This window comes from Cetorhinus maximus, chromosome 5 (genome assembly GCF_964194155.1).
Source record: "Cetorhinus maximus chromosome 5, sCetMax3.hap1.1, whole genome shotgun sequence".
NCBI lineage: Eukaryota > Metazoa > Chordata > Chondrichthyes > Lamniformes > Cetorhinidae > Cetorhinus > Cetorhinus maximus.
The window spans coordinates 170,141,717-170,162,837 of NC_135883.1; the positions used below are offsets into that span (position 1 = coordinate 170,141,717).

General features: G+C 43.5%; 1 protein-coding gene across 1 annotated transcript in view; it reads right to left on the minus strand.

Annotated features, from left to right (window-relative positions):
* Window positions 1–21,121, minus strand: part of LOC144681152 (dynein axonemal heavy chain 8-like) — a 1,929,890-nt gene that overhangs the window by 988,428 nt on the left and 920,341 nt on the right. Inside the window, exon 37 of the mRNA XM_078542879.1 lies at window positions 10,964–11,068. Within this exon, the coding sequence (XP_078399005.1) occupies window positions 10,964–11,068 (105 nt within the window). The remainder of the gene's footprint in view (window positions 1–10,963; window positions 11,069–21,121) is intronic.

A 21,121-nucleotide genomic window follows, 5' to 3' on the forward strand; every position in this document is an offset into this window, starting at 1 on the left:
ATTCCAGACCAGGGATGCATATAGCCCTAAGTCGCCTGCCTTTGCAGGAGAGCACTGAGCATGCTCCAATGGCCCAAGAGATCGTATTAGCGATGAATTTCCTGGGTTCTTCGCCAGTCTGCAAAAGGCAATTAAGAAACTGGACGAACCGTGATCCAGTCTTGTCTAGTGTATGAGAACAAGTATTGAAAGGATGGTCCCAGGAACCAGTCCCTGAAGAAATGAAGCCATTCTTCACCCGAAGAAATGAATTGAGTAGTCAGGATGGTATACTATTATGGAATTTCCAAATGAAAATGCTTGCAAGGAGTTATATCTGGTGGCCAGGGATAGACAGTGTTATAGAAAAAATGGTTAAACACGGTTTCCAGTGCCAGGAACTACAGAATTTGCCTATTATAGCCCCACTGCACCCATGGGAATGGCCTGGTCGACCCTGGGTGAGACTGGATATAGATTATGTAGGTCCATTTCTAGACACCATGTTTCTACTAATAATTGATACACATTCCAAATGGTTAGATGTGTACAAAGTTAGATTGCCAATGTCAGGTGCGACTATAGAAAGGTTACAACAAAGTTTTTCTGTACATGGATTGCTAGAAGGCATTTTCTCAGACAATGGTACTGCATTTACTAGTGCTGAATTTCAAAGATTTGTGAGCCTAAATGGTGTAAAACACATAAAGACAGCACTGTATCATCAGTCTTCTAACAGATTGGCCAAGAGTACAAACTTATAAAGTTGGGATGAAAAAATTATCAGGAGGGTCATTGGAGACTAAACTTTCACATGTCCTGTTTCACTATATAACAACCCCCCACATTACTACAGGTTCAACACTTTCAAAATTACTTATGAAGCGCTGCCTTCACAGAATCACACAGTGCATAAGAGGACCTTTGGCCCATCGAGTCTACACCGACACGTGAGAAACGCCCGACCTACCTACCTAATCCCATTTACCAGCACTTGGCCCATAGCCTTGAATGTTATGACTTGCCAAGTGCTCATCCAGATACTTTTTAAAGGATGTGAGGCAACCTGCCTCCACCACCCTCCCAGGCAGCGCATTCCAGACCATCACCACCCTCTGGGTAAAAATGTTTTTCCTCACATCCCCCCTACACCTCCTGCCCCTTACCTTGAACTTATGTCCCCTCATGACTGACCCTTCAACTAAGGGGAACATCTGCTCCCTATCCACCCTGTCCATGCCCCTCATAACCTTGTACACCTCGATCAGGTTGCCCCTCAGTCTTCTCTGCTCCAACAAAAACAACCCAAGTCTATCCAACCTCTCTTCATAACTTAAATGTTTCATCCCAGGCAACATTCTAGTGAATCTCCTCTGCAGCCCCTCCAGTGCAATCATATCCTTCCTATAATGTGGTGACCAGAACTGCACACAGTACTCCAGCTGTGGCCTCGCCAAAGTTCTATACAACTCCAAAGTGACCTCCTTACTTTTGTAATCTATGCCTCGATTGATAAAGGCAAGTGTCCCATATGCCTTTTTCACCACCCCACTAACATGCCCCTCCGCCTTCAGAGATCTATGGACAATCATGCCAAGGTCCCTTTGTTCCTCAGAACTTCCTAGTGTCATGCCATTCATTGAATACTTCCTTGTCAAATTACTCCTTCCAAAGTGTATCACCTCACACTTTTCAGGGTTAAATTCCATCTGCCACTTATCTGTCCATTTGACCATCCCGACTATATCTTCCTGTAGCCCAAGACACTCAACCTCACTGTTAACCACCCGGCCAATTGTTGTGTCATCCGCAAACTTACTAATCCTACCCCCCACATAGTCATCAATATCATTTATATAAATGACAAATAATAGGGGACCCAGCACAGATCCCTGTGGTATGCCACTGGACACTGGCTTCCAGTCACTAAAGCAGCCTTCTGTCATCGCCCTCTGTCTCCTACAACTAAGCCAATTTTGAATCCACCTTATCAAATTACCCTGTATCCCATGTGCATTTGCCTTCTTTATAAGTCTCCCATTTGGGACCTTGTCAAAGGCTTTTCTGAAAACCATATAAACTACATCAACTGCACTACCCTCATTTACACACCTGGTCATCTCCTCAAAAAATTCAATCAAATTTGTTAGGCATGACCTCCCTCTGACAAAGCCATGCTGACTATCCCTGATCAAACCTTGCCTCTCCAAGTGAAGATAGATTCTCTCCTTCAGAATTTTCTCCAAAAGTTTCCCTACCACTGACGTGAGACTCACTGGCCTGTTGTTCCCTGGCTTCTTTCTACAACCCTTCTTAAATAGCGGAACCACATTAGCTGTTCCCCAGTCCTCTGGCACCTCCCCCGTGGCCAGAGAGGAATTAAAAATTTAGGTCAGAGCCCCTGCGATCTCCTCCCTTGCCTCCCTCATCAGCCTGGGACACAAATCATCTGGACCTGGAGATTCTTCCACTTTTAAGCCTGCCAACACCTCCAATACCTTGTCACTCCCTATATCAATTTGCTTAAGAACCTCATAGTCTCTCTCCACGAGTTCCATACCTTCATCCTCATTCTCTTGGTTGAATACGGATGTGAAGTATTCATTCAACATTCTAACGATGTCATTTGGCTCCACCCATAGATTGCCCCCTTGGTCCCTTATGGGCCCTACTCTTTCCCTGGTTATCCTCTTCCCATTGATATATTTATAGTATATCTTGGGATTTTCCATACTTTTACCAGCCAGAGCTTTCTCATATCCCCTCTTTGCTCTCCTAATTGCTTTTTTAAGCTCTGCCCTGCACTTTCGTACTCCACTTATGCCTTCGCTGATTTACTTCCCTTGTAACTGCTAAAAACCTCTCTTTTCCTTCTCATCGTAACCTGAATATCTCTGGTCATCCATGGTTCTCTCCTTCCTATCACCTTAGAGGGAACATGTTGAGCCTGTACCCTCCCCATTTCCTTTTTGAACACCCCCCACTGTTCCTCTGTAGATTTCCCCACAAGTAGCTGTTCCCAGTATACCTTGGCCAGATCCTGCCTTATTTTACTAATATCCACTCTCCCCCAGTCCAAAACATTTTTTTGCAACTTGTCTATTTCTTTGTCCATAACAAACTTAAACTGTACCATGTTGTGGTCGCTATCATTGAAATGCTCCCCCACCACCACCTCAGCCACCTGTCCGGCTTCATTCCCCAGAATTAGGTCCAGCACTGCGCCATCCCTTGTTGGACCCTCTACATATTGACCTAAAAAGCTCTCCTGTATACATTTCAAGAAATCCACTCCATCCAAGCCCTGAACTCTATGTCTATCCCAATTAATGTTGGGAAAGTTGAAATCACCTAATATAATTACCCTATTGTTATTGTTTTTACACACCTCTGCAAATTGTGCACATATTTGCTCCTCAATTTCCCGCTGACTATCTGGGGGTCTATAATAAACACCTAGACCTGGTATTGAACAACGAGATAGGATTCATTGATAACCTCCAATGAAGGCACCCCTCGGTAGCAGCAATCATCATATGATTTAATTTTACATTCATTTTGAGGAACAAACGAGTGCGTCTAAGAGTAGTATTTTAAACTTAAACAAGGGCCATTAGGAGGGCATGAAAGCAGACCTAGCTAAATTGAACTTGCAAATGAGGTTAAGGGACAGGTCAATAGAAGTTCAGCAGCAGACATTTAAAGGAATATATCAGAATACAGAGAATAGGCACATTCCAATGAGAAAGAAAAATTCAAAGGGGAGAGCGCACCATCTATGATTAATTAACAAAGTTAAAGACAGCATCAAACTTAAAGAAAAAGCATATAATTACGCAAAGGCAGGTGGAAGGTCAGAAGATTGGAAGGAATATCAACAACAGCAAAGAATGACAAAAAGATTAAGGAGGAGGGAAAATTTAGAATGTGAGAGAAAGCTGGCTGGTAATATAAACATAAGAACATAAGAAATAAGAGCAGGAATAGGCCATTTGTCCCCTCAAGCCTCCCTCGCCATTCAATAAGATCATGCCTGATCTGCTCCAGGCCTCAACTCTTCTTTCGTGCCAGCTCCTCATAGCCCTCAACTCCCCAATATTTCAAAAATCTATCTACCTCCTCTTTAAATACTTTCAGTGATCTAGCCTCCACAACTTTCTGGAGTAGAGAATTCCAGACAGTCACTACCCTCTGAGAGAAGAAATTCCTTTGCATCTCAGTTTTAAATAAGTGTCCCCTTATTCTGTAACTTTGTCCCCTAGTTTGAGATTCCCCCACTAGTGGAAACATCTTCTCAACATCTACCCTGTCAAGCCCCTTCAGAATCTTGTACATTTCAGTAAGATCACCCCTCATTCTTCTGATGTCTAATGAATAAAGGCCTAACCTATACAACCTTTCTTGATAAGTCAACCCTTCATCCCAGGAAAAGATGTGTAGTAAGAGGTTCTATAGATATTTAAGTAAAAAAAGAGTTAACAAAGTGAGCGCTGGTCCTGTTGAGGGTGCACCTGGGGAATTGATAATGGAAAGTAGGGAAATGGCAGATGAATTAAACAGGTAATTTTCTTTGGTTTTCACTATAAAGGACACAAGTAACATCCCAGAAAAAGCTGTAAATCAGGAAATGGAAGGGACGGAGAAACTCGGGAAAATTACAATCACCAGGGAAGTGGTATTGAGCAAATTGCTGGGGCTGCGGGCTGACAAATCTCCAGGTCCGGATGGACTTTACCCTAAGGTATTGAAAGAAGTGGCTAGTGAGGTAGTTGATGCACTGGTTTTAATTTTCCAATATTCCCTGCATTCGGGGAAGGCTTAATTAGATTGGAAAATAGCAAATATAACTCCTTAATTCAAAAAAGGAGGGAGAAAGGAAGCAGAAAAGTATAGGCCAGGTAGCTTAACATCTGTCATAGGGATAATGTTAGAAGCTATTATTAAAGACGTTATAGCAGGGCACTTAGAAAAATTCAAGGCAATCCGGCAGAGTCAACATGGTTTACTAAAAGAGAAATCATGTTTAACCAAATTTATTGAGTTCTTTGAAGGAGTCGCATATGCTGTGGATAAAGGGGAACCAGTGGATGTGCTGTACTTAGATTTCCAGAAGGTATTTGATAAAATGCCACATCAAAGGTAATTGCAGAATATAAAAGCTCATGGTGTAGGGGGTAACATATTGGCATGGTTAGAACATTGGCTAGCTAACAGGAAACAGGGTTGGCATAAATGGGCATATTTCTGGTTGGCAGGAAATGACAATTGGTGTGCCACAGAGATCAGTGCTGGGGCCTCAACTCTTTACAATTTATATAAATGACTTGGATGAAGGGACCGAAGGAATGGTGGCTAAATTTGCTGATGACAAAGATAGGTAGGAAAGTAAATTGTGAAGAGAACGTAAGGAGGCTACGAAATGACATAGATAGGTGAAGTGAGTGGGAAAAGATCTGGCAAATGGAGTATAATGTAGGATGTGAACTTGTTCATTTTGGCAGGAAGAATAAAAAAGAACCTTATTATCGAAATGGTGAGAGATTGAGGAGTTCTGAGATTCAGAGAAGTCTGGGTGTCCTAGTGTATGAATCACAAAAGATTAGTATGCAGATACAGCAGGTAATTAGGAAAGTTAATAGGATATTATCATTAAGGTAAAAGCAAAATACTGTGGATGCTGGAAATCTGAAGCGAAACAGAAAATGCTGGAAAAACTCAACAGGTCTAACAGCATCTGTGGACAGCAGACGGAGTTAAGGTTTTGAGTCCATATGACTCTTCTTCAGCGCTAAAGAGAAGTAAAAATGTGATGCAATTTAAACTGTTTAAGGGGGGTGGAGCAGGTGAAGCTGGATAGAAGGCCAGCGATAAGTGGACGCAAAGGAGAGATTGGCAAAGATGTCATGAACAAAAGGACAAAGGGGTGTTAATGGTAGTGGTACTGGCTAAAGGAGGTGCTAGTGGTGGCATTAAGGTCAGAGAGCAGAATATAATAATGGCAGGACAAGGGTAAGTATTCTAGAAAGAACAGCATGAACAAGTGACAGATGGCCCTTGTAGGGGTGGGGTAGGGGTAGGAGATGGAGGGGGGGGAAAGGATCGAAAATAGGATAAAGGGCAGAATTTTGCCCTTGGATGGCGTGTGGGCCCCACCGGCTCGGCAGCGGGTGGACAGTTGACCCCCGCCATCTACTATGCGCTTCCTGTGCGGGGGGTGGAGGGATTCCCCATCTGTCAAAGTGCGCGAAAGAGTGCACTGCTCCCTGAGGTAAAGACCTGTATCAGGGAGATTCGTGAAAAGTAAGTCGTCTAAAAATAGATAAATATTAAAATTATTAACATGTCCCCCTCATGTGACAATGTCATACAAGATGGGACATGTTAATGATAAACACATAAAATTTATTACATTTTTCAAAAACGGACATGAAACTTCATCCCGCCAGTGGATGAAGTTTCATGAATAATCTGGAGCCCGCTGGGTCTTCTGGTCTGCCCGCCAGCCTTAAGCTTGGACGGGCAGGTCTTTAATTATCTTAATTAGCCTGTCAATGGCCTCAATTGGCTATTGACAGGTCGGCGAGCGGACAGTTGATTTCACTGTCTGCCCGCCTTCCTAAAAATTTAAATGGCCCGGGATGACATCGGGGATTCCTCCCGACATCATCCTGCATCATTTTCCACTTGGCGAGTGGGCCCCACCCCAAAATCGCTGAGGGGAAAATCCTGGCCAAAAGGTGGGGATAAAACAATGAATAAAAATTAAAAAATAAAAATAAATAGATAAAAAACAAAATTAAAAAAATAAAAATGAATATTGAAAAAATGGGATTAAAAAAGGGGTGAGGATGGAGGAGAGAGTTCATGTTCTGAAGTTGTTGAACTCAGTGCTAAGTCCAGAAGGCTGTAATCTGAAGATGAGGTGCTGTTCCTCCAGTTTGCATTGGGCTTCACTGAAACATTGCAGGAGGCCAAGGACTGACATGTGGGCATGAGAGCAGGATGGGGTGTTGAAATGGCAAGCGACAGGAAGGTCTGGGTCATGCTTGCAGACAGACCGAAAATGTTCCGCAAAGCGGTTACCCAGTCTGCGTTTGGTCTCTCCAATGTAGAGGAGACCACATTTTGAGCAGCGAATTCAGTAGACCAAATTGAGGGAGGTGCAAGTGAAGTGCTGCTTCACCTGAAAGGAGTGTTCAGGTCCTTGGACGGTGAGGAGGGTGAAGATAAAGGGGCAGGTGTTGCACCTTCTGTGATTACATGGGAAGGCGCCGTGGAAGGGGGGTGAGGTGTTGGGGGTGATGGAGGAGTGGATCAGGTTGTCCCAGAGGGAATGGTCCCTTTGGATGCCAACGAGGGGGTAAAGGGAAGATGTGTTTGATGGTGGCATCATGCTGGAGTGGGTGGAAATGGCAGAGGATGATCCTTTGAATGCGGAGGCTGGTGGGGTGAAAAGTGAGGACAAAGGGGACCCTATCATGGTTCTGGGAGGGAGGGGAAGGTGTGAGGTCAGAGGTGCAGGAGATTGGTCAGAAACGGTTGAGGGCCCTGTTAACCACAGTGGGTGGGAAACCTCGGTTAAGGAAGAAGGAAGACATGTCAGAAGTGCAGTTTTGGAAAGTGGCATCATCAGAACAGATGCGACGGAGGCGATGGAACTGAGAGAATGGGATGGAGTCCTTACAGGAAGCAAGGTGTGAGGAGCTGTAGTCGAGGTAGCTGTGGGAGTTGGTGGGCTTGTAATGAATATTGGTGGACAGTCTGTCACCAGGAATTGAGACAGGGAGGTCAAAGAAGGGAAGGGAAGTGTCAGAGATGGACTATGTGAAGGTGATGGAGGGGTGGAAATTGGAAGCAACATTGATAAATTTTTCCAGGTCCAGACGAGAGCATTGAGCGTCACTGAAACAGTCATCGATGTACCGAAAAAAGAATTGTGGGCCTGAGTAGGACTGGAACAAGGAATGTTTCACATACCCCATAAAGAGACAGGCTTAACTGGGGCCCATGCGGGTACCCATAGCCACACCTTTTATTTGGAGGAAGTGAGACAAATTTGAGGAGAAATTGTTCAGTGAGAGAACAAGTTCATCCAGATGGAGGAGAGTGGTCGTGGATGGGGATTGTTCATGCCTCTGTTCAAGGAAGAAGCGGAGAGCCCTCAGACCATCCTGATGGGGGATGAAGGTGTTGAGGGATTGTACACCCATGGGGGGCGGGGGATGCCCTCAAACCAGATCAGAAATATTATCATTTATTGTGAGGAGGATTGATTACAAAAGTATGGAGGTTATCCTTCAGTTATACAGGGCATTGGTGAGACCACATCTGGTGTATTGTGTGCTGTACTGCTCTCTTTATTTGATGTAAATGTGTTAGATGCAGTTTAGAGAAGATTAGGCTAATACCAGGAATGGGCGGGTTGTCGTATGAGGAAAGGCTGGACAAGTTAGGCTTGTATCCACTGGAATTTTGATGAGTAAGAGGCAACTTAATTGAAACCTTTAAGTTCCTGAGGGGTCTTGACAGGGTGGATGTGGAGAGGATGTTTCCTCTTGTAGGAGAATCTAGACTAAGGGGCCACTGTTTAAAAATAAGGGGACGCTCATTTAAGACGGAGATGAGGATAATTTTTTTTCTCAGAGGGTTGAGAGTCTTTGGAACTCTCTTCCTCAAAAGGCGGTGGAAGCAGAGTCTTTGAATATTTTTAAGGCAGAGCTAGATACCTTCTTGATTAATAAGGGGTTGAAATGTTAATTGGGGTAGGCAGGAATGTGTGGTAGAGTTACATTCAGATGAGCCATGATTTTAATGAAAGGCGGAGCAGGCTCGAGAGGCTTAATGGCCTACTCCTGCTCCTAATTAATATATTCGTATGTTTTCACCTGCCCCGCCACCCAGCAGGAATCACATTGACTTACCCACGTGCCAGCCATAGGCTCCAGAATGGAAAATTCCCCTATAATGCTAAACTGTGTTGTATACTGCAAGGAATCTGAAAAAAATCCTTCAGGCTTTTTGCTTTTGAGGTGGGAAAATATGATGACCATATACTGTGAAAAACCTATATTTTATTTTGTGCAATGTACCTTTAAGAATGCAACGTGCTGGGCAACACTTTGAAAGATGGTTTCTTGGTTTCCTGATTATGACATCATTAGGGTCCAAGAAATGACCATGTGACTTTGGGTTGCCATGGGGATGAAAAGCTAAGAAGTAAAGAATGAATAGAAAGCTAATTGCATTGGGGTCAGGTTTATTTTTTCCTGTCTAGCAGTTCAGTGCAGTGAAAATCCATACAACAGGAAAATGAGTAAGGCTCTATCCGAATGGAACATTTTCCTGTTTGTTAATCTTTCAACAGATCCTGGTGTTGAAGCAGGTCTTTGGGGATAGAACAGAGGGTGTGATACTGTGTGTTTATATAGTTGGAAAGGAGAGAAGACTGAAGAGAGAGAGGGGCACTGTAAATTGGACAATATCAAATGCTACTGCTGAAGAGATGCCAAAGCGAACCAGATTATTTAAAGGTCTCAGAAATTGGAGACTCTGAGGATTCTGTGCCATCAGAACTGTTGTGAACCAATTGAGAGCATGTTTGTAGACATCTGACCAGTCACTGGTAAATCTATACAGGGAATTTGGATGGAATATGGCTGCTGGTGAATGTGAAGCCGGAGCTGAAGTGATTGGATGGCAAATAAGAGATCCCACAAAATAAAGGCTGAGTTAGAAAGACTGAGTTTAAACGTGATGCCACATTTGTGCAGGAAATAACGTGAGTGCTTGAAACTACGTAAGCAAGCTTCAAATAAAAAAGATGAAATTTGCTTTGTTGTATCGATGATTTAAAGCAAAGTCCATCTTTTTTATTTGAAATCTCCATATCTGTGAATTAATGTTTGAATTGATTTGTTATGTTGGTTTGTTACAGTAAAAATTTAAAAACAGGAAATTTTGTTCGTTCAACGGTTTTCTTTCCGTTGGCTTCTTTTATTAAAAGTTCAAGGACTATATTTATCAGTCAGCCCTAATTGTACAGAGGGCATTTAGTGGTCAACCATAGCAATGAGAGTCTGGAGTCACATGTAGGCCAGACCAGGTAAGGGTGGTATATTTCCTTCCATAAAGGACATTAGTGAGCCAGATGGGTTTTTATGACAATCAGCAACAGTTTTGTGGTCATCATCAGACTTTTAATTCCAGATTTTTATTGGATTCAAATTTCATCATCTGGTATGGTGGTGGGATTTGAACCTAGATGCCCAGAGCATTACCCTGGGTCTCTGGAATACTAGTCCAGTAACAATGCCACTATGCCACCACCCACATTGCTGTAAGGGAGAGAGTCCTAGGGTTTTGACCCAGCAACAGTGAAGGAATGGCAATAAAGTTCCAAATCAGTATGGCTTGTGACTTGGAGGGGAACTTGCAAATGGCAGTGTTCCCATACATCTGCTGCCCTTGTTCTTCTAGACAGTAGACGTCATGGTTTTGGAAGGAGCTTTGGCGAGTTGCTGCAATGCAACTTGCAGGAAGGTATACACTGCTGCCACTGTGGTGGATGGGGATGCCGATCAAGTGGGCTGCTTTGTCATGGATGTTATCAAGCTTTGAGTGTTTTTGGAGCTGCATTCATCCGTCATCATTGCTGTATCAAAATACGAGTACTCCCTACTTAACAGCACTGTGGCAGTATGTTCATCATGTGGACCACAACAGTTGAAGAAGACAGCTCACCACCACCCTCTCAACTCGTGATGCGCAATAAATGCTGACCTTGTTAGCAACGTGATAGAGTGGAATTAGCAAACTCATTTTTCTATGGTATCACCACTATAATGAAATTTGGCTTCAATTGATCTTTAAAAGATGCACATGCACTACAATATCTAATTGTAACAAAAGCCAATAATTCACAGAGTCAAATGGATTAAACATTTTTAAATGATTTCAGTTTGAATAAACTATAATGTATAATTACATGAATTCGTTCTCCTTCCCTCGAAGTGACAGCCAGCATGGTATCGTAATCCTTTGGATGGAAAACTACTTCATTTACATTATCAAATATTCCCGCTAGGTGGGCCTGCATATAAAAATGTAAAACAAATATGAAAACACTTTGATAATATAAAGCTCAATCACATTTCATGTACAATAGGACAAATTACATTGGGTTCATCTGGAATTGTACTGTGGAGTCTAATTTAGAGAAGGAGTTGCATGATTGGAGAACAAGATTTAAAAATACAACCAAAGATGTTTCATAGAAAAGGAACATACAGCACACTGGAGGTGATTTTTTGTGAAACTTCTCCTGTTAATTTTCTGCAGTGGAAACAGTCCCAGTATTTCAAGTCGCTTCTTTAAATAATAACTTCCCAATCCTGACATCATCCTGGCGAATCTATGCTGTTTGCGCTTTATGAATTTAAATCTTTTGGCGGTAAATTTAGTCTAACCCCAATCAGTGGGAAATTGATGTGATCAGTTGGCCACCCATTTTGCATACCACCTGGTTTTACTTTGCACAATCAATTAGGTTAAAATCACAGGATCACAAAAATTTTACAGCGCAGAAGGTGGTCAATTGGCCCATCATGTCTGTGCCAACTCTCCGAACGAGCAACTCACCTACTGCCATTCCCCCGTCTTCTCTCCCTAACTCTGCACATTCTTCCTTTTCAGATAACAGTTTAATTTCCTCTTGAATAGTTCGATTGAACCTGTCTCCACCATACACTCAGACAGAGCATTCCAAACCCCAAACACTCACTGCATGAAAAAAAAATCCTCACATCACCTTTGTTCCTTTTACATAAAAACATAAGAACATAATAAATAGGAACAGGAGCCTCTCAAGCCTGCCTCGCCATTCAATAAGGTCATGACTGATTGTCCCCAGGCCTCAGTTCCTCTTTCGTGTCAGCTCCTCATAGCCCTCAACTCCCCAATATTTCAAAAATGTATCCGTCTCCTCTTTAAATACTTTCAGTGATCTAACCTCCACAACTCTCTTGGGTAGAGAATTCCAGACATTCACTGCCCTCAGAGAATAAATTTCAAACTGAGACACGAAGGAATAAGTGTCCCCTTATACTGTAACTATGTCCCCTAGTTTATGATTCCCCCACTAGTGGAAACATCTTTTCAACATCTACCCTGTCAAGCCCCCTCAGAATCTTGTATATTTCAATAAGATAACCCCTCATTTTCCTAAAGTCTAATGATTGAAGGCCTGACCTGTTTAGCCGTTCTTGATATGTCAAACGCTTCATCCCAGGAATCAACCTAGTGAATCTCTTTTGAACTGCCTCCAATGCCAGTATATCCTTTCTTAAGTACAGGAACCAAAACTACACACAGTACTCCAGGTGCAGCCTCACCAACAACCTGTACAGTTGTAACAAGATTTCCCTATTTTTAAACCCCAATCCCCTAGCAATACAGGCCAAAATTCCATTTGCCTTCTTAATTACTTACTGTACCTGCATGCTGACTTATTGTGTTTCATGCACAATAAAATCCAGATCCCTCTGTGCTGCCATTTTTTGGAGTCTCTCTCCATTTAAATAATAGCCTGACTTTTGATTCTTCCTACCAAAGTGCATGACCTCACACTTTCCTACATTAAACATCATCTGCCAAGTTTTTGCCCAGTCACTCAACCTATCTATATCCCCTTGCAGATTCCTTATGTCCTCATCACAACATGCTCTCCCACCTATTTTTGTATAATCAGAAAATTTGGATACATTAACTCTGCCCCTCCTCCAAGTCATTAATATAGATAGTAAATAACTGAGGCCCTAGGACTGATCCTTGTGGCACTCCACTAGTTACATCTTTCCAGTCTGAAAAAGACCCATTAATCCCGACTGTCTGTCTTCTGTGTGTTAACTAATCCTCGATCCATGCTAATACATTACCCCCAATACCATGAGCATCTTGTGCAATAATCTTTTATGTGGCACCTTATCGAATGCCTTCTGGAAATCCAAATACATTACATTTACTGGTTCCCCTTAATCAACTCTGCTTATTATATCCTCAAAGAACTCTAGCAAATTTGTCAAACATGATTTCCCTTTCACAAAACCATGCTGACTCTGTTTGATTGTATTAAGTTTTTCCAAATGTCCTGCTATTTCTTCCTTAATAATGGACTCCAGCATTTTCCCAACAACAGATGTTAGGCTGACTAGCCAATAGATTCCTGCTTTTGGTCTCTCTCCCTTCTTGAACACGGGTATCACATTAGCGGTTTTCCAATCCGCTGGGCCCCTCTGAGAACCCAGTGAGTCCTGCAATAATTTGACCAATGCCTCCACTATCTCTGCAGCCACTTCCTTCAAAATCCTTGGATGCAGGCCATCAGATCCTGGTGACATGCCTGCCTTTAGTCCCATTAGTTTGTCAAATACTTTGTTCCTCGTGGTAGAGACAAGATCTTTCCTCCCATTAGCTCCTTGCTTATCTGGCGGGATGTTTATAGTGTCCTCCACCATGAAGACTGATATAAAATATTGGTTTAAACTAAACTAAATAGAGGGGTCCTGGAGAGGGGATAAGTAGGCTTACAAAGCAAAAGGATATGGCAGCATTGCAGGGCAGCTATTTAGGTAATGTGACAGGAAGGGACAGAGTGTACAAAAATTAAAAAAAAAACAGCAAACAGGATGCAAGTAGGAAAAAATGGTAAAAAGGTAAGATTAATCGCTCTTTACTTAAATGCACATAGTATTTGGAACAAAATTAATGAATTAACGGCACAAATAGAGGTTGATGGCTATGACCTTATAGCCATTATGGAGACAAGGTTACAAGGAGATCAAAGCTGGAAACTAATTACTCAGGCATATGTGACTTTTCGAAAGGACAGGCAGGAAAGAAAGAGTGGTGGGGTAGCTTTGTTAATATGAGATGGAACAAGTATGATAGCAAGAAATGATCTTGGATCAGAAGATGAGGAATCTATATAGGTGGAGGCAAGAAATAACAAGAGGAAGAAGACACTGGTGGGAGTAGTCCATAGGCCCCCTAACAGTAGCTATGCTGTAGGACAGAGAATAAATCAGGAGATAATGAAGGCATGGGAAAAAAAAGGCAGTATATTAATCATGGGTGACTTTAATTTTCATGTAGATTGGGAAAATCAAATTGGCAGATGTAGCCATGAGCAAGAATTCATAGAGTGTATTCAGGACAGTTTCCTAGAATAATATGTTGTGGATCCAACCAGGGATCAGGCTATTTTGGATCTGGCAATGTGTAGTGAGGCAGGTTTAATAAATAATCTCAGAGTAAATTACCCCATGGGAAACAGTGATCATAACATGATGGAATTTAGCATTCAGTTTGAGAGTGAGAAATTTGGTTTGGAAACAATTATGCTAAACTTAAATAAGGGTAATTACAAAGGAATGAGGGAAGAGTTAGCTGGAGTGGACTGGGAAAGAAGTATAGCAGAAAAGATGGTTGGAGAACGATAGCAGATGTTTAAGAAAATAGTTCATGACTCACAACAAATATATCCCAATGAGGAAGAAGGATTCAAGGTAGGGTATAAACCATCCATGGTTAACTAAGGAAGTTAAGTACAGTATCAAAGTGAAAGAAAAAACATACAATGTGGCAAAGATTAGTGGTAAGACAGAGGATTGGGAAAGTTTTAAAAACCATTAGAAGATGACCAAAAAATAATAAAGAGGGAGAAAATAAATGTTGAGGGTAAACTAGCAAGCAATATAAAAATGGACAGTAAGAGCTTCTTTAAATATATAAAAAGGAAGGGAGAGGCCAGAGTGAACAGAGGCCCCTTACAGAATGATGCTGGATAAATAATAATGGGAAACCAGAAAATGGCAGAGGAGTTGAATAAATACTTTGGATCAGTCTTCACGGTAAAATACACTAATAGCATACCGAAAATACTAAATAATCATGGGGTAAAAGTGGGGGTAGGGAATAAATACAATAACTATCACTAGAGAAAAAGTACTAGGGAAGCTAATGGGGCTAAAGGCAGATAAGTCACCTGGACCTGATGTGTTGCATCCTAGGATATTAAAGAAAATAGCTGCAGGGATAGTGGATGCACTAGTAGTAATCTTCCAAGAATCCTTAGATTCTGAAAAAGTCCCAAAGGATTGGAAAACTGCCAATGTAACACCCTTATTCAAAAAGGGAGGCAAAAAACAGGAAGCTATAGGCCAGTAAGCTTAACATCTGCCATTGGGAAAATGTTAGAGTCAATTATAAAGGATGTAATAGCAAGGCATTTAGAAATGCATAATATAATCAAGCAGTCAGCATGGCTTCATGAAGCAGAATCATGCCTGACAGATTCATTAAAATTCTTTGAGGAGGTAACAAGCAGGATAGATAAAAGGGAACCAGTAGATGTAATATATTTGGATTTCCAAAAGACGTTCGTTAAGGTACCACACATAATGCTACTGAATAAGACAAGAGCCCATGGGGTAGGGGGTAGTATATTAGCATGGATAGAGGATTGGCTAACTAATAAAAGACAGAGAATTGGGATACGGGGGGCATTTTCAGATGGCAACCTGTAGCTAGTGGAGTGCCACAGGAAGCAGTGTTGGGGCCACAATTATTTACAATATATATTAGTGACTTGGATGAGGGAAATGAATGTACTATCGCCAAGTTTGCGGATGATACAAAAATAAGTCAGAAGGCAAGTGGTAAGGATGACACAAAGAGTCAACAGAGGGATATAGACAGCTAAATGAGTGGGTGGGCAAAAAAGTGCCAGGTGGAATACGGTGTGGGAAAATGTGAGGTTTTGCACTTTGGCAGGAAGAACAGAGGAGCTGAATATTACTTAAATAGAGAAAGACTGAAGAAAGCTGCAGCACAAAGGGATTTGGGGGTCCTCATGCATGAATTCCAAGAAGCTAGCATACAAGTTCAGCAGATAATAGGGAAGGCAAATGGAATGTTGGCCTTTATTTCAAAGGGAATGGAGTATAAAAATGGGGAAGTCTTGCTAAAACTATACAAGGCCCTAGTTAGACCGCACCTAGAATACTGTAAACAATTTTGGTCCCCTTATCTAAGGAAAGATATACTGGTATTGGAGACAGTCCAGAGAAGGTTCACTAGTTTGGTCCCAGGTATGAAGGCATTTTCTTGTGAGGAGAGGTTGAGTAGGTTGGGCCTGTACTCATTGGAGTTTAGAAGAATGAGAGGTGACCGTATTGAAACATATAAGACTCTTAGGGGGCTTGACAGGGTAGATGCTGAGAGGTTGTTTTCCCTTGTGGGTAAGTCTAGGACCAGGAGCCAGAATCTCAGAGTAAGGGGTTACCTATTTAAAACAGAGATGAGGAGGAACTTCTTCTTTCAGAGGGTTGCTAATCTGTGCAATTCTTTACCAAACAGGCTGGGTCATTAAGTATATACAAGGCTAAGATAGACATATTTTTAATCAGTAAGGGAATCAAGGGTTATGGGGAAAAGGCAAGAAAGTGGAGTTGAGGATTATCAAATCAGCCATGATCTCATTGAATGGCGGAGCAGACTCGATGGTCCGAATGGACTACTTCTGCTCCTACATCTTATGGTCTTAAATCATCTGCAATTTACCTGTTGCCCATTATTAATTCTCCTGTTACATCCTCTAAGGGTCCCATGCTCACTTTAGCCACTCTCTTTTTATATACCCGTAGAAGCTCTTGCTGTTGTTTTTAATTTTCTTGCCAATCTACTTTCATAATCAATTTTCTCCCTCTTTATGAGCTTTTTAGTCATCTGCTGCTGGTTCCTAAAAGTTTCCCAATCCTCTGGCCTACGCTTAGTTTTTGTCGCTTTGTATGCCTTAGTTTTTGATTGGATACCATCCTTGGCCACTTTTGTTAACCACGGGTGGTTCATCCTTCTCATCGAGTCCTTCTTTTTGACCAGGATAAATTTTTGCTGAGCGTTATGAAATATCTCCTAAATGTCTGTCACTGCTCATTCAATGACTTTTCCTTTAGTCTATTTTCCCAGCCCGCTTTAGACAACTCTTTCTTCATACCTCTGTATTTGCCCTTATTTAAGTTGAGGACTCTAATTACTTTAAATCTGTGCCCTTTTGTTCTCAATCCTATCCTGAGTAGGACAGTTTCTCAAAATCTACTCTTTCCAGATCCCTCATGATTTTGAATACCTCTGTTAAATCCTCGCTCAGCCATTTTTCTCAAGGAAAACAGTCCTAACTTCTTCAGTCAATCTTCATAACTGAAGTTCCTCATTCCTGGAACCATTCTCATGAATATTTTCTGTACCCTGTCCAATGCCTTCACATCCTTCCTAAATTCTTGCTACCAAAATTATCACTTCACATTTCTCTACATTGAACTTCATCTGCCACCTGTCTGCCCATTTCCACCAACTTGTCTATGTACTTTTGAAGTTCTACACTATCCTCTTCACGATTCACATTGCTTCCAAGTTTTGTATCATCAGCAAACTTTGAAATTGTGTCCTGTACACCAAAGTCTCGGTCATTAACATGTATCAGGAAGAGCAGGGATCCTAACACCAATATAAGCTTTCACTCAATCCGAAAAACTACTCCCAGTTTCCTGTCACTCAGCCAAATGAGGGACCTCATATCTTAAGATGTGTCCTTCTCCCCTGTCCAGACAATTTTGCTTCAAATCCACCCATCGCTTGGTGTAATAGTGCCGCCTTTTTCACTAGGTCCCTGCCATACAGACTACTGGAACAACCATAGTACATGTGGTTTGAAGTGCTGTAGGAATTCCACATAAGCACAAACTTATTCAAGGTGAAAAAACCTTTAAATTAACAGGAAAACCACTGCTGATATAGAAATTGTACTTTCTCTTACATGTAATTTAAACTAAGAACTTAGCACAATTTATCCAAAAATGGCATTGTTAAAAATCTTGCCCAAGTTCCTATAAAACTTAATTTCTTTGGGTCTTTGATGGATTTGTCAATGGGCATAATTGTCCCAGATTTGTACTAAGTGTGGTAGCAGGCATGAAATAAGACGTTTTACCCACCAGCTGCAATGGCGGGATTTTGCGCCATGTCGTCCCCTTCCCAGCGCATCCCACCTCATTATTAATGCAATCACGGGAAGCATGCTGGATCACTGGCAGACGGGCTTGGATTTTTCTGCCACACCGTGACCTGAGTGCTTCCTCACTCCAGGAGCCATATTTAAAGAGCATCAGAGCACAGCCTACTTCATGTTTACAGTCAAGGACTGCTCCAGGCGACAGATGGTCCCGAAAGCAAAGAAAACAAATTTAGTGATGCCTCTCTGGGGCACCTGCTGGATACAGTGGAAGGCCACCGCGGTGTCCTCTAACTCCACTCTGACCACAGGAGGTCCACCAATCTGGCCTGGGAGGCAGTGGCAGCGATGGTCACCACCGCCAGAGCACAGAGGAAGTCAACCGCCCAGTGCAGGAAGCTGATTAATGTTCTCATCTGTTCCGCCAGATATTGTCAACCACCTCATCACTCAACTCAACACAATAAAACCCATCACACATCCACAGGGATCTCACACTTCAAGGATCATATTATCTGGAGATCACATCCTAATCCTGTCCATGGATCCACTCACCACACAAACATTCCACACAGTGCCAGGCGTCCTGCACACACTTTCTCCATCTGTTTTCTTGCAGGAGAAGCTGGCTGACAACATCAGGGAGAGGTTGCAGACCAGGGTCGGAGTGGCCCACATTAGGCCCCTCACTCACTTTGAGGAGCGTGCCATCATGGTGACTGGTAAGGATGTAGACCATGCCTGCAGCGACAGAAAGGTTGGCGGCAACACCCACGTTCGGATCCTGCATCCCATCATCCCACTCAACGCAACTATGAGTGCTCTCTTTCCTGCTTTTGACTCTGCTGCCATGCACTAATTATCTCTACTTTAGTTCACAAGGAGTTCTGCCAAGCGACTGACGCCCTCAGCCAGCCATTCCCCCAGCTCCATCCATGTCCTCACCTCCAACCAACAGGACACCTCCTCCATTGAAGAGCAGAAATGAGCAGCCTGGAAGACCCGTCACAGCGCTTACCCAGACCCTCCACCAGCACAGAAACACACACCTCGGTTGGATCTAGATCTAGATCAGGCTTGATGTTCACAATCTGGTGGTCACTGCACGGACACGTGTCCGCAGCAGGAGGTGGCAGGTTTAGCCGAGGTCCCTGGCGTTCGGAGGGCTGCTTGGGAAGAGGCATCTGTGAGGTCCGAGTCAGATGACGACCCTCTAGGATTCGACATTCCAACTGATCTTGGAGAGTCAGCAGAAGGCAGAGGAATATCACGCAGAGCTGTTGGAAGCCCTCAAGAGAGTGGCAAATGAGTTGGAGGAGTGCGCTTGCCCGCTCTCTGATGAAGTAGTGCCCACATGTGCGCACATGGAGGTCTCCATAGGAAAGATGGCAGATGTCATGGAGACCCTGGTCAAGCAGAATGCGGAGATACACGTAGACCTGCACTCCATCGTGGTAGCCATGGGTGAGTTCCTGCTGTGGCAATGTGAAAGGGAAATGGGGCATCTTGATGTCCCTCCTGGTGCTCCTTCCCCTCAGGAAGTCAGGCCGGGGCCCTTGGGCACCAGAAAGGAGGAGGAATGGCAGCTAAACACCCCTGGGTCAACTACTCAGGAATCGCAGAGGCTGACCACTCCCTCTGAGTCCCCTTTGCCTGTGACCCCCTCAGCCTCATCCTCTGTCACCACAGAGGGAGCAGCTGGCCCACAGGAGGCCAGCTAAAACAAGCCGGACCCCTCAAGCTCCCCAGAGGACACAGGGCAAAATCATCAGAGGCAACAGGGCCAAACATTGTACAGGCTGTCTCCATCCATGCTGTGGACGTAAGGGCAGAATCCAGAAGAAGTGGTAGGCCTAGGAAATTAAGAAATTTTAATCACAATTGGTTTCACGGATGAACACATTTTGGTACTTTATAATCTGAAAATATATTCACTTTCACTGAACAATGTTTTAATGCTGTCTTTCAGCTTCATTGACAGGCTTCACAAATCCTCCCACTGCATCCCCTCCCCGCCCCCCGCACCCACTAGCAGTTCAGCTGCATGCAGCCAGGCCATGAATGATTCCAGAGGGAGAAGTGTGTGTATGTGGCAGGGTCTTTCAGAGCCTCAAGCATGCACTCTCCCATACACGCGGAGCCTTCATTCATCAAATTCATCTCACTTTCCCAAGCATTTTCAGTGCTGCCTGCTGGGGTTCTCTTTCAGTTGTCCATCTGAGCTGTCCTGCATCTCTGCCCACTCACTGATCACGCTCCCGTGCAGCACCCGTTCCCATCCAACATGAGGCTCAGCTCACTTTCAATTTCTGCAAAATGATAGTTGTCAAGTTTATCGTTAGCTCCCCCATTCTTTCCCCTCCCCCAGTCACACATGTCCTTTCCTCCATCACTGTGGACCCCCCTGGCATCATCTTCCACCTCCCCACCATCATCGACCAATCTGAACCCTTGTCATTCCAGGATGTGCAGGTGAATGTTCCTTTCTGAGAATCCCACCCCCATCCACATTGAACTCCCCAACCTAATACTTCCCACCTCCATGGTCCATGTCTGCCTCTAAGTCCCCACCAACTACCCGCGCCATCCTTCCTACCATTACCAATGCACCCTCACCCTCCTACCCTACCAGCTCCCTCTGCCCCCTCTCACACTCACCATTCCCTCCTATCATGCCCACCCTCAGTTCACTCCCTCGTAGGTAGTTATTGACTCCACAGACCCCTCCCTTGCATGCTCACCTGGACACACCCCCCACCCCCTTACTCCCTCTTCCACCCAGACACTTTCCTCTCTCTGAACTCCCCCCCAGACATCTTCCCCCCTCTGAGCTCCCTCCCTTAAACCTTCCTTCCCCCCACTTCTGCCCCATGCAGTATTCTCCCACATTCAACCTCGTGCCCGTATTCCCTCCTCCCAACCTCATCACACCGACACCTTCACCCCCCTCAAAATCTCACCTCCTGACACCTTCATTCCCCCCTTACCTGTCAATCTCATCCCCCCAACACCTTCATCCCCCCGCTACCAACCTACCCTACCCCACCTTCCACTTCCTCTCCCACTCACAGGCAGACC